This window comes from Brienomyrus brachyistius, chromosome 9, assembly GCF_023856365.1.
Source record: "Brienomyrus brachyistius isolate T26 chromosome 9, BBRACH_0.4, whole genome shotgun sequence".
In the NCBI taxonomy this organism is placed as follows: Eukaryota; Metazoa; Chordata; class Actinopteri; order Osteoglossiformes; family Mormyridae; genus Brienomyrus; species Brienomyrus brachyistius.
The window spans coordinates 12,031,818-12,046,058 of NC_064541.1; the positions used below are offsets into that span (position 1 = coordinate 12,031,818).

The 14,241-nt window shown below is 44.1% G+C and overlaps 1 protein-coding gene and 1 long non-coding RNA gene across 3 annotated transcripts; one reads left to right on the forward strand and one right to left on the reverse strand.

The window, feature by feature from the left end:
• The first annotated feature begins 213 nt into the window (after positions 1-213).
• On the forward strand, positions 214-3,860 carry LOC125749020 (uncharacterized). Of its 2 annotated transcripts, none has more exons than XR_007399728.1 (2): positions 214-955; positions 3,668-3,860. It is a non-coding gene; the product is annotated as an uncharacterized LOC125749020 (long non-coding RNA). The 2 variants fall into 2 exon arrangements; XR_007399727.1 differs by lacking the exon at positions 214-955 and adding an exon at positions 3,286-3,441.
• Positions 2,337-13,557, reverse strand: LOC125749019 (14-3-3 protein beta/alpha-1-like). Its single transcript, XM_049025838.1, has 6 exons — positions 13,434-13,557; positions 10,300-10,605; positions 6,714-6,837; positions 3,697-3,860; positions 3,499-3,594; positions 2,337-3,291 (listed from the first exon to the last, which is right to left on the reverse strand). The coding sequence occupies exons 2-6, from the start codon at positions 10,591-10,593 to the stop codon at positions 3,229-3,231; spliced, it is 741 nt and encodes a 246-aa protein (XP_048881795.1). The 5' UTR covers positions 10,594-10,605; positions 13,434-13,557; the 3' UTR covers positions 2,337-3,228.
• Between the last annotated feature and the right edge of the window lie 684 nt (positions 13,558-14,241).

The following is a 14,241-nucleotide window of genomic DNA, read 5'->3' on the forward strand; positions in this document are numbered from 1 at the left end:
TAATATGTGTCTTGTCTATTATTTTGGTTACCTAACTACTCATGTTAATACCAACATACTGAGAAGATATTTTTAAGATCTATTCTTTCTGTGGCAGTAATTCCTGCTGGAGAGATATTTACTTGAACGTACTGACCGCTCCTTTCCCTAGAAATAACTGCATTGCCGGAATTCTGTTAAAATACATGACCAGCAGAGGGAGCTCTAAAACACTGATTCTAATACATCGGTTTTAAAAAAAAACCCTTAAACGTTTAGGATTACGCAAAACAACAAAAAAGCACTAAAATGACATTGCAGCAGCAGAGTTTTTGAAATAAGATACAAGATAACAATGCACTACTATAAAGATGTATAATTGATTAATAAGTAATTACTTGAAATCCATCTACATATTTACACCAGCCCAGTATCATTTTATACGTTTGTTTTTCCACTTGTCTAGGTAAGCTACCGGCTGTGATGGTAAGGTACCATCTTTAATGATGCGCAGGGCCGTAGTTTCCAAGACAGAACTGCACAATGGGTACATGACTGCAAGATCCTGCTCCCTCGAATATAACGGGAAGAATATTTTAACTGTACACATTATACGTATATAAGTATCCAGTTAAATTCTGAATGCTTGAAGTCTTTAAATGCACGGACAGGATGTACCCCTGCGGAAAATCTATTTTTAGGAGTCCGGTGGGAATTGGATAGCGGGTTAAAGGTCGCCTTTGTAGCTGAAAGTTTGTAGTGGCTGGGACAGAACTACGGGGTGGCGGTCACTGCACACTCCTCATCTCGCGAAAATTAAAAATTAAAGACAGCCTGTTAAGGAACAGTTAGTTTCCTTGCTGACGCGATCATGGTGTGACCTTCAGGGCTACATTTGGAAATACAAGCAGCCGTTTATCTGGAGCGCGTGGTTCCACCAAAGTCAGTCACAAACTGAAGAACAACACATTTTCACGTAAATATTCTACAAATTGCATGTAACGATGTGAATTCTGGTTATATGGTTTACTGACTAAGCTGCTCATAGTCATTAAATTGCTATGCGAGAACCAAACTGGTGCAATACTTACCCGGTAATGATATACAGCAATATCCATGCATAGATGGATAAAAAGAACGCAATATTTAACGTCCATAAGCAAGAGAATTTGTGGTTGTAATGAACTACATAGGAAATGCAGTGAATAGTTAATTCAGCTGCCTCCATAAGATGCCCCTGCAGTTAGATTTCACTCTCACTCTTTCCATAATATACTCAGTAACAAAAAAAGTGAAGAACTCAGAAGTAATGGTGTGACTTGGATGTAATTTGCTACACGTGCAGACCAGCGACGGGTATGTAAATGATTCGATTTGCAAGGAGCCTGCACATCTAGTCACCAGACACAGAGGATGCCTTATAGAGGCATTAGACAGCATTACCAGCACTTGATGGAGTTTGATGTGTGGGTTGCGTTGTGTGTTTGCTTGAGGCCCGGTGGTCATATAGTGCAATTGCCCAGCATGTGGGGCATGCAGGTGTCACAGCTGTCCCATGTTGGAACCACCGTCCCATGCATAGGCTGCCCTTAACACCAGCGCAGAGACGGCTGCATTTGGAGTGCTGCTGTAACCGGGAGTCATGGACCGACGACGAGTGGTGTCCTACCACGTTCAGTGATGAATCTCGGTCCTGCATTACCACAGAAGAAAACAGCTTCACAATTATTTTAATTAAATTTTTACACCACCTGATATAGCATTGAAAGGAGTCCAACTGTATACAAGAATTAAGTGATCAATTGTCATTGTTGACTCACAGTGCACAAGGAAACGTGTCCTCTGCATTTAACACATATGTGACACTGACCCAGCAGGGGGCGGCTAATTCAGCCCGGGGAGCAGTGCTTGGGGGCGGTACCATGCTCAGGGTACCTCAGTGGTGCCTTGCAGGTCGGGGATTCGAATCTGCAATCTTTCAACTACAAGTGTGCTTCCCTAACCATTAAACCACCACTGCCCACATTCATATGAAACTACACTGCCTGGGCACGCACTCCCCCACACCACTGCTCTGAAAAACACCCTGATGGATACATGCATGTTTTGTGGCTGTTCTTCCTACCGGAGGTCATGACATTTGACTTAAAGAAACTGCTCGGCTGCGGTCATTGTTCCTACCAACGACACACATATCCGTCTGAAGGCACTGACGGCGTTTCCTCATTGCAAACGTGGTGCACGGGGACGCCTCCTCGCTAGATGTGAAACAGCGGAGGGTTCACCAGCAAAGGTCACCACGCAAAACTGGATTTGAGAAATCCTATTAGGAAACCACCAAAATGTAGAGGCGTCGAAACATTTTAAATTAGCTTTTTTATTTCCACATACATGTTGTTATATTTCGCTCCAAATAACAGTTATGCTTGAGTGATTTGTATGAAAACTCCATAAACATGAAACAGCTAGCCAGCCCCGTCGCCGTCTCTCCCTCCCCAATGACTACTAGTTAGTCACATGCAATTTAGGCAAGTATCAAAATTGGAAACAAACTAACCAAAGGGGGTAAGAAACTATGTTGGGAAGGAGTAAAAGAAAAAACACTACGTTAGCAAAAGGAGAATTCTTACTGATCTGCTCAATACAGGATGTCATTACAAACATCAAGCCTTTTAAGTGCTTGTCTTGTTCTCACGTTTTCTATCCCTCATAGTCACGTTACAATGATAAAAATGGCTTCTGTTGGTCACTTAAGAGAAGTAAAACCGGAATAGAATAAGTGACAGTAATTGGAATGCATTTCCCATCATGGGCTGGACAAACAGCAGATTTTGTTTCAACCAGACGTTTGATGTATTAGCTGGATTGAACGTGTTGTCCTTGGGATGTGGGAGGCATCTGTAAGTCTGGCAGAGAAACTGTCGTTTCAAAAGACAACACCTAACAAGTTATAACACATTTTGAATATACATAGAGTATATTATTGACCTTAAACTTAACTTGCCACATTGCATGTGTTTTCCCTAACCCCACTGTCTAACCCCCCCTCCCCCATTTTTTCCCTGCGAGCCCCCAAATAAAAAAAGGAAATGGACACGCCCTAACCCCTCCCCCCCCACACAAACACCCTGACCACACCCACAAAACAAAAATAAAATAACTGAAATTGGACAGAAATGACACTGGTGAATGAAGTAGAGAGAGCAGGGTGATGAGGTGGTCTCAGTGTTGGCAATGGCCAGAGTAGCCTCAGTTGTTTTCTCTGCCCTCTTCGGGTTCATCAGTATCACCCTGATTGTCTGAAGTCCACAGCTGGAAAGGAAGAAAAAAGCTGCATCAAGCTCTGTACGGCCCTCAGATATGGACCCCAAAATGTCTGGTACCACATTACACAGCGGAAGCAACTGAGGTTAATTCCCATCCTAAATGAAACAAGAGTCTAAACAGATGCCAAGCTTCCAGGTGCTGTAGAATGATTTTGCAGTGCTAACCTTTGGATAGTACACTAATCATACTCACTGTCAAGTTGTCTCTCAGTAGCTGCATGATCAACGTACTGTCTTTGTACGAGTCTTCGTTCAGTGTATCGAGTTCTGCAATAGCCTCGTCAAAGGCCTTGGGGTGGGGCAGGGAGCAGGGGAGGGTAAAAGGAGAGAATTGAGATGTGGTTTTTGAACCACTCTTTCAGGCAAGAGTGTGGCACGGAGCACCACCCACCGCTTTGGCCAGCTTGCAGGCCTGGTCCGGCGAGTTGAGAATCTCATAGAAGAAGACGGAGAAGTTGAGGGCCAGACCCAGACGGATGGGGTGTGTGGGCTGCATCTCGTTCTTGCTGATGTCAAACGCTGCCTGGTAAGCCTCCTGCGAGTTGGTGATGATGGCTAGAGAACAGGACAGCCGGTGAGCGAGTGATAGAGCTCAATCAATCGAACCTCTTACAGAAACCCAAGCGAGGACAGTCTGAGAATGACTTGCACATCACCTCAGGCCCTAACCCCTCATTCGTCATATAGTCCGTCCTCGAGTCGCACTGCAAAGCTTCTCCGTTTTACCAAAACCCATAAGCCATTTAAGCCACAAATAAATAAATAGACAGACACGCCGCTTCAGACTAATGTGATGAATTTACAAAAAAAATCACATTTAACCCAGGAGGATCTTCAAAACTATGCTGGCAGGCAGCAGAAACAGGGAAGTAGAGTCGAGACCTTATGGCCTATCGCCGTAGCTGCTGTGCATACTGCCTCCTAATATGGAATCTGATGAGAGAATAGCATCTCCGACTGATGAAAATGACCCTCACTCCCACCAACAGCTCATCCACTTTCACCATAGCTGTTTAGCTGTATTCATGACAAAACAATATAGACACTGGTGATATCTCCCAGCTGTGACTGCCAAGGCTGTCACCCTAAGGAAGACTTAAGACAGGAAATGCTTTATGACTGAAAGCGAAACATACTTCATGCACAAAAATGCTCACATGCTACTGCCTAGATGTTTAACTGACAGATGCTGTCCTATCTAACCTTTTCTTTAACTTTTCTTAAGCTTAAGCAGTTTACAGCAGCAATTTTGGACACTTCGTGGCAAAGCGAGCAGATGGCTTCTGGGTTTCCGCCCCATGTCTGACAGCACAATGGTCTGACTGTTTCAGACAAAGGAAGCCCCTTTGTAACACCCTCACCCCCCCCAAACCCGCTGCATCCTGTAGGCTTCTGATCAGCCCTATGCCTTTCTCTGATTCCTTGCAACAGCCTCTACATGAGGCCTTTGTCCCCCGGCAAATTTGAATCACCTTGCCAGACGCTGTGCGTCCAATTCACACACCGAAACGTGGAAAAAAAAAATTGCGTGTTAATTATGCATGAGTGTAATACCACCAGTTCTCCACCTGCTCTGTGCAGGTACTTCAGAAATATGCTAAGAGCCGTGCCTTTTTTTTTTGCATAGGGCTACACATCTCTGTATTTTTATCAATGGTGGGGGGAGTTAGTACATTCATTTGTGTGTAAAAGGCAAACAAGTGGTATGAAGGAAAAAAAGGCAATTCTTGCAATGGAAAAAAGCAGCAGAAGTCATAAGATATGACAGCTGTGGGACAGGAAGAAAAATCCTGGAGAACCCTACATACCACCCCACAGGAATTCACAAATGGAGAGGGGGGGGTCTACTCTTCTGGTAGAAAAAACAATGGAAGCTAACTGACCCTCAAAGACAAATCTGGGCACGTGTGGGTGTGAAATAAGTGCCAGGTCGGAAAACAAAGCTACTTTTACAGCACCACTTCCGAAACCAGCCTTTTTTCCCCTACAAAGTCACCAGGGACCTCGTTTGGCACCACACATTCTACTTATAGCTGTAATAATCTAAATGAATCTAATAGGCCTACTAATGCTGAATTTTTAAAAGCAAACCAGCTAGATTTCAAAAGGACAGGGGCTTTAGCATTTATTCCGCAATCTGATGAATATTTCTTATTTGCAGTAGAAAACATGGAAAAAACAAGCTGCCTGCAATATTAAGCTCCACAGCACTTTGCCCCATGGGTTGTATAGAACAAACCAACTACCAGATGTCCTCTTGTATTCTATATCTTCAAAATGAATATTGGGTGATTCATAAATGGGTGGATCCCAATGCTGGCCTCTTCCACGCTATTCTTAAGCAATCATAGGTATAAAAGCTCTGAGGTATCTAACTGCCCATTACATTTACTCAGCAGTTACACTGCTGTTACAACACATGGACCTTAAAAGATACAACTGAAGCAGCTTGTGTCAAATGCAACCCCAACCACTTGTGATTCCTCAGACTAGACTGAAAAAGCCACACAAGGCTTTGCTGTACTGAACAAAGTGGTGCCACGCCCTCGTCCCAGCTGCTTCAGATATTCCAGTGGGGCAAGCCTCTGCAGGGGGTAAGCGAGGTCAGCAGGGCTGCTCCGCGGGTGTGGCCCAGGTGGAAGGGGGCCCTGAAGGGACAAAACCAGAGCCTTCGATGGCAGGAAACGCCCATCTCAAGTGCGGTCTGCTCCACTTTCACTGGTTTCGATCTCTTGCTCCAGAAGGAAGGAATGTAAAATCAGCTGCTCCCCTTCCTCCTCGGCCTACATGAAAATTGGCTCTGGCCAGCAGTGGCACCGCCTTCCCAGTCGCTTGCTCGATCCTGGGCACACGCCGAGACTTGCTCTGCTACCTCTTCCCTTGGCCCCACCTCCTAGGGTGCGCCACACTGATCTTTGCCAGGGAAACACACCCGTAGGGGTTCATTCGAGGGGGGGTGGCAGGAACTGGTCCTCTCACTGTTCCCAGTACGCCCGTCCTAACCCTGTCGGAGCGGCTTGCTGGTCCAGCCAGGGCACGCCCTGCTCTCCTAACTGGGAAGATGAGAGTCTCTGGGCTCTGACACCCTCTGTTCCTCTCTCCACCTCAGCCAGGGTTTTTAAACCAGCCTTCTCATCTACATATCTGGTTCAAGGTTCACGGTGAATTCAAGTGGAAGGGAATAACTGAGGAGGAGGCTATTCAATACAGCCCAGAGTTATGAGAAAGAATTAATGGCAGGAAAGGGAAGTTCAATGGAATAATGGAATGTGCGAATATTACAGAGGAGAGATGGGATCTTGTTCTTTTTATGCGAATAAATTGCTCAATTCACAGAAATGACACATGAAATAGCTCTGCTGTGAATTATGTAACACCCCCCACCCCAGAACAGACTCCAAAACTTACAGGTCTTTTCTTCTCCAACAGCCACCTCAGCCAAGTAGCGGTAATAATCTCCCTTCATCTTCAAGTAGAAGACCTTGCTTTCAGCTGGAGAAGCTTTGGGGATGAGGAAGTTGTCTAGAAGACCCTGGAGCAATAAAATGTAACAATTAAGACAATGACCAAGGAACTAGATGTTCAGACAATTTTACCTATAAATAACAGATCACGCTTCTCATCATTGAGCAGAGCATAACTGAAACCAATTCTGTTCTGAGAGTGTGCTTGGAATATGCATTACACACAGTTTCCATTTTCTTTCACAGCCATAAAAGGGGAGTAGTGCTTGAGCACCTTGTGAATGCAACAGGGTTGGATTATAGTTACAATGACTGAGTTTTGTGGTGTAGAGGGACATTGGTATGTCCTACACAACACAAATCCTGGCATGCTTAGCCAGGAACCTCCATGGTTGAGACACATCAAAATTCATGTTCACAGGAGCATGGTAGTGGGGAAAGTTTTGATGAGCAGAACAAAACCAGATTCATGTTGCTCCCTTTGAACTCCTGTAGCAGAAGTTGGTCAGTGAGATCAACCCACCACCACCAGTTTCATTAGTCAATCCAGACCTTTTTGACGAATCTGGTATCCATACGTGATTGATCAATGTACAATACTTTAGTTTTTAATCTCTAAAACTATAGATTTAACATGAAATTGGAGCTATTTGTATAATCAATTGCATGACAGCTCTTTCCCATTTTAGATGCGTTTTCAGTGGCATTCAAGATGAACGCTAACGCTGCCTCTCAACCTTTTTGCTACTTAGTGGGTGTGGGCGCAGTGACTTCCGCCTGCGGTGACGTCAACGCGAGTAATATTTTAAAAAAAGCAGTGGATGATTTGGGAGTCGCTAGCTTGGGTGTTTTGTGCACTCGCTACAGCTAGTGATACAGGGGTGGCTGCTATTGCAACAAAGTGTAAAAAGTGATACTGTTAACAGTGAGAAAAAAATCATGTGTCCTCTTTTGGAAGACGTTCATATTGAACTGTAAATGCCTCAAAAACAGTTAAAACAAGATATACAAACGAGGTGGAACGGTGAGTTATGTTTCTCATAGCCTAATTAAAGATTTCTTGACGCACAATTTTTCATCTGTATTTACTAGCTTAAAAATATTACAGCTATAAATAAATTATATGCATTGATTATATGAAAATATTAAAGTAAAGACAGCTCTTATATCGGAATCTGTACGGGTATCGGCAGTTGGGTATCGGAATTGAAAAAATGTGGATTGGCCCATCCATAAGTTTCATATCTCAATAACCTTATTTTAGGAAAAAACACACTCCTTAGTAGTATTAGTACACACACAACTCTCCAATACAGCCAGTAAGTTGGTAGCTTTACACATATAGCAAGCGACAGGACTATGGCCTTAAAAGACTTGATACATCCATGCATAATTATCCAACGGCCAAAATACCACAGGTCCAGTAAGCTTAGATAATCTCTTCTAGAGGGGTGTGATTTATCCATTCATTCATTCATTCATTCAATTCTAACACTTTGCAAGGATCTGCAATGTTGGTGAGCTGATAAGCAAGCAAACAAAACCCTCCTCCATTTTAGGCTGACAGCACACAATATAGACAAAAATACATTCCAAGGATATGCCTGGAGCAACACACTTCAAACTACCCGCAAAGCATGTCAGCGCCCCAGAGTATTCATAGCTAAACCCAGGTGCAGTGACTGAACAGCTTAGCAGCAGTATTACTAAAGTATGACATCCCTTTTTTAAAAGTGGCAGATGCATCAGAGGTAATAAAACTGTCATAAGAGTTTAATTTGCTATTTGTGCCACTATTCATACACGTAGGCAGCATTTCTTTAGTTCTCACATACACAATTTTTGTCTCCTACAAGACAAATTCAGGTGAAAGCAAAGCTCGGGGTAGGGAGATGGGTCAATCATTTACCCTGATTCCCTGGGGCAGTTTTTGGGGTTAAGGGCCTAGCTCAAAAGGCTAACGGTAACATCCCACTGGCCACAAGATTTGCACCAGTGATCTTAGAGCCACACTGAGTCCTAACCCACAGGGCCAATCACCACCTCCAACGCTAAAGCACTACAGAGGAAATATGAAAACTCAAATGGAAGGAGGACTGCTGGAGCTTTTTCAAAAGATGAGTATCGGTAGTGGTGAAAAGGTGTTGCTGTACCAAATATCTTTTTACTGAAAAGGTGCAGGGCTATTACATCATAGCACATTACTGAAATTGGCAAAAAAAATACACTTGACTTTAGCAAGCAATTCTGCATTTAAGCAACAAATGACCAGATGATCAAATACGCAGTACCTATGTCCCAGAAACAAAATCATTGGTACACCAAAAATAAGCTGAATTTCATGCAGTGGCAATGTTTTTCATGGACTAGATCATACTGGAATTACAAGACACATTTGCATTCTCTTGCCTTTATTCGACTCACAAACAAGGCTGCAGAGAGACACCCCAGACGTCTCAAGTCGCTGCCAGCAAAACTGAACATACCTAAGTATCGCATCATCAATTTAATAATGTCCAACACACAAGTGCCACTGCTTGAATCGATAGTTGCTCCAAAAGAAGAAATACACCCACAGTCAACATGCAATCTCCCACATAAATAAAGAGCTGGGGGGGATACTCAAAGTATTCCCTTTCTGTCTGAAAGCTTCTTTTTCGTAGAACATTTGATACAAGCCTTAATAAAATTACTACAATAAACTGGGAAACCCAAACACAGCTTAAATCTGATATCTTCCTGCTTAAGCTGGGAGGGATAAAACGTTAGGGTAAATCAAAACATCTCAGAAAGCAGGTTTCATGTCACCTACTAGCCAGACGTACATACGTTCAACTCAGCCCATAAACAGGGCTGTGTGAGTGGTTGACAATGAATGATGCTTCCAAAGGGCACCTAGAACTCCTGTGACACTTAGAAGTACTTAAAAAAATAACTGACTTGCTTCCACTTTCAACCATCACTGTACTTTTCCCATAACCTGGGTACATTGGGCTCCTACAAAATGCTAACCACTAGCAGTAGCAGCATGGTCCATTTCTGACTGGCCAGTTGCCCTACACCTGCCACTCCCAGTGAATGGAACAGAAAATATCTGCAAAACCATTTTCTTGGAGGGCAAGTCCCTTGGGACAAATCAGATGAGGAATGCACAACTGAGTTTGGCGAAAGCAGGGCCTCAGATGTTGCACATTTTGGTCAATGAGCCAGACAACTTTTTTGGAGAAAAAGTTGTATGGAGCATAATCTGAAACTGCCGAAAAAACTGTTTACCTAGCAACAATATCCTAAGAACAGAATTAGCATTTCGGAAGTCTCAGGCAATCTAGCCAGCAGGGACTTATTCAAACAGTAAAGAGGGGGATCAAATCAGACGTGAGATACAACATGCTAACCAACTGCTACATGCTGAAGAGTGAAAAACATGTGCTTTAAACCTGAACCTGTAAAACAAAATCATGCATTCATAAATAAAATGGAAAACCTGTAGCATCACACTGTGAAACTGTTAATATGTTACTGTCACTTACCAAAACATCGTTGCAAATCTCTTTGAGCTCCTTCTCGATTTTTTCCCGGTACTCCTTGGCCATCTGCTGCTTCTTCTCACTGCCCTCGGTCTTCTGCTCGATGCTGGAGACAACCCTCCAGGAGGAGCGACGGGCCCCCACCACGTTTTTGTAGGCCACCGACAGCAGGTTACGCTCTTCATTGGACAGCTCGCCCCCCTGCTCTGTCACCGCCTTCATGGCGGTTGCCATGTCGTCATAACGCTCGGCCTGCTCTGCCAGTTTGGCCTTCTGCACCAGCTCACTCTTGTCCATGGCTGCTCAGTACTGAAAATAAGAATCTTACTGAGTTTCAAGATGCATAACATCCCTGCTTTTAATCAGACTTAGTCAACACAGGACACTGCGCTCCAGATGGTTGCAGGAAAGGATGCTGTAAAAAGATATATCTTAAAAGAAATGTACATGCCTCAAGTCCCTCGGTACTCAGGCTGTCTGCATTAACCTATATTGCTCTGACTTGCACATGCTCTCCGGCAACACTGAAAGATTCTATACTGAAATAAGCTGAAACACTACTGTGTAACACTGTATATGTTTTCAGAAGATAGCAATATGTTTAAACAGGTCATTTAAAAGCAGACATAGACTAAGATTACGTACATTTCGGATGATTTAACAAATTAGGACAATAGTGGGCAGCAGCCAATCCTAGCCCTGGCCCTGTGACTGTGGTGTTTGTATGGTCTCCCAGTGTGGGAATTCCTAACATAATTCAAAAAAACATTTGATTAGTTAAACTGGCATCGTTAAATTGTTCTGCAGTGGATCAGCATCCAATTCCAGGTCTCTGGTGCCTTGTTCAACTTGGAATAGGAGAATAGGATCCACAGCACTATACAAAAAGCTGGAAGACAGGTGCGGCAAAAAACTACTCTTGCACTCTATGCTAACATCATTGAGCCCAAATGCAGCAGTAACCTCTGCGCAACCAGAACATCACCACCCTAAAACGATCTGCAACACCTTACACAAGGTTTGAGTAGAATAACATGCGACGCCAATGACCAAAGATAGCCCCTAAAGATCTGAATAAGTAACAATGCTATAACAGAAGATCGAACATCAATATTTCCATTTGAATTACACAAATTTCATAATTACAACTAGCATAACAGAAAACTACGTTACCCTCCCTTCACCGGAACCTGACAATTTTCAGAAAGGAAGGAAGGACAAATTAGCTATTTTATGGGGTTGCGAGACAGTTATCCCCATCATACGATAGACATCAGCTTGGTATTGCCAAGCTCGTAAACTAACCAAAAATATCTATCCTTTTTCTCAAATCGGCACATTCGCATAGGAGTGAATCATGATGAGGTTTTACAAACGTACAATCTCAACAAGCCTTCATATGGTTGTTCTCGACGCGGCAGCTTCCGTTTGCCATCCTGGATTAAATTCCACATTTCACCAGTAGGTGAAAAGACCACGCTGTCGCCTGTCACTGCTTGACGCCATGCTTCTGTGGTACGATTTCCTGAGTTAAATGGCCAGTATCATTCATAAAACAATCGCACTGGCCGCCTCAGCTGCTTTTTTTTGCGCGGATGCATCCCGGGGTTTTAAAATCCATGAATTAAATGTCTCTCAGCCAACTACGGTCACACACGGAGAGCTCTCCAATAGATATTTCAGCCGCTGTACCTCATCATATACAATTATATAAAATAGACTAACGGTTAGTCATTCGACAATGCAAGACGAGTCGAGTCCGGACAAGAAATAAAATCTACCGGAGCAATACCTCCTTTATTTACCGGAGTAAATAAAAAAAATACATGCGGCGAGGACCATGTGAATACTCGCATTATCTGAGCCGGGCCAGCTCCGGGGGCGCGCCGCCGTCTGAGGGGGAAAAATGCGGACATGCTGCTCCGTCCCCACCACGCCCAGAGCCCCCCTACCTGTTGAAAATGTCTAGCTAGCGTCGCTTTCGTTCAATTCATGAGGCTCGGGTTGTACATAAAAACGCAGGGCAACTCGATAAGGAGGGGCACTTATTTTTTTATAATAAAAAAGCAAGCACATTGCGGAGTAGCGACCAGGAGAGCTCGACCGCCTCGGTGGCCGTCAGCCGTAGGCGCGGAGAAGAGCCGGAAACGGCGCCTCTTACCCAGGGCCGCCGACTCAGTGCACGATAAAAGTCCCTGCCGCCAAATTCCTGGTCGCCTCTGCCAGCATTTATGTAGAGTCCTACGAAGTCGTTCATTTTGTACTGGCATTGCAGACAGCGGCAGCCGTTAACGGAACGTGAGGGGGAGATGCTAACTCGCTAGCTTTTAGCTGCAAACCCTCCCTATGACCCGGTTTCTTCAAAGAAAACAGGACACGGAGGCTAAACCGAGCCTCGGCCAACATATTTACGGCTTAAGAGTCCGGTATGTGGGTGGGGTCCAAAAAACATCTTATCAGGTAATCTACTCGTCAGAAAATTATAAATAAATGGAGGCGATGCCGATTATAATAGAAGCGCAGCTCGGTGAGCTGTCAGGAGCCGCCCGAGGTGACCTCAGGTCGCAGCCGCAAAAGCGGGACAGAGGGGCCAGTCAGCTGGCGCAGCTACCCGCCATTGACTTGCCCTGCCCTTACCTGCTCACATCTGCCAGTGAACTAACGGCCGACTCCTTTATAACAATACGGGGAGTAGTATCACGGCTAACGGCAAATAGCCTGTTAGCTGAGAGGAGGAGGGGGGGCGGTGAAAAACAATGGCAAAATACATCCGTCCACTGACCGAGCCACACAATGAAGCCGAGCGGATCAGCATTTGCAGCGCTGCCCGGCGAAGAAAGCCACAGACTACGCGTGAAATATCCCACTCGAACAAACAATAAAATACTGATAGGGCGCCACGCCTGCCAAGAACGCGGATTTAGTCGGCTAGCAGAACTAGCCGCACAAACCCCCCAAACCCGAATCTTTATTGTTCCGGCTAGGAGGCTAGCGAGCTAGCTACCTGGAGCAGCACATTTTAATGAAACAGAAATGCTACCCAAATTCTGGCTCGATAACGTACACAATAAAAGCCCCATCATTAACCATGAATTACGCTACATATACATATATTTGTATTAATATTTCTCACTCACCTGCGTGTATGCGCTATTGATGTAGTTGTTCAGGCTACACAGCTGACTATCTCCCTCAGTCCGTTTCGGTCAAATCCACGGGGTTTCCCTCCAATCACACCGGCCCCTGGAGCAGGGGGGCGAGACACGGAACTGTGACGTCAAAGGCTACCAAGGCAACCGTTGACTGACGTGCTCCGTGATTGCGCGGAAGTCTGAGAAGGAGCGTTTCGCTCTACTCAGTAACTCGGTTATTACAGTATTTCTTTGAGTGTTTTTAGTTACCCTCCACTTATTAAATACGTTTGCAATACTTTTAAATTCCTCTGTTACCTCCCATGATTCAGACCATGGACGGCAGATGCATCTGAACGAGGGGAGGGCATGTCCACTTGTCTATTTGCATTGAAAAATGCATAGTCCTATAACATTCTGCCTCTTCATTTTTTTCGAAATTATCGGAACCTAATTACCTTCCACGTTGAAATTTGGCTAATGATGCTACTGACAAAGTATTAAATATACAGTCTGAAAACAGTTGTTTGGTAGATATCAAGTATCAGCACTGTGCGTATAACCAGAATTGTTTGCCTCGCATCAAAATATTGTTTTGTTTAAACATGGATATAATCCGGGTTTCTATTGGTAAAGTTTTATTGGCTTAAATAGAATTGTTTGTAGGTAATTTCGTCATTAATTTTCATTGCATTTTTAATAATACCCTAATGATACTCCAAGCCCTCCAGTTCTGTGGCCTGTGATTCACATACATCATTTATTATTCGTTAGCTACTGCTAGACCACAGGTAACTATTTTTATTCATTTTGA

Excerpts from the sequence above, each read along its gene's own strand:
- LOC125749019 (XM_049025838.1), bottom strand. The coding sequence starts at position 10,593 with ATGGACAAGAGTGAGCTGGTGCAGAAGGCCAAACTGGCAGAGCAGGCC. Across the intron at positions 6,838-10,299 it reads AGATTTGCAACGATGTTTTG|GGTCTTCTAGACAACTTCCT; the intron begins GTAAGTGACAGT and ends TTATTGCTCCAG. Across the intron at positions 3,595-3,696 it reads CCTGCAAGCTGGCCAAAGCG|GCCTTTGACGAGGCTATTGC; the intron begins GTGGGTGGTGCT and ends CCCCACCCCAAG.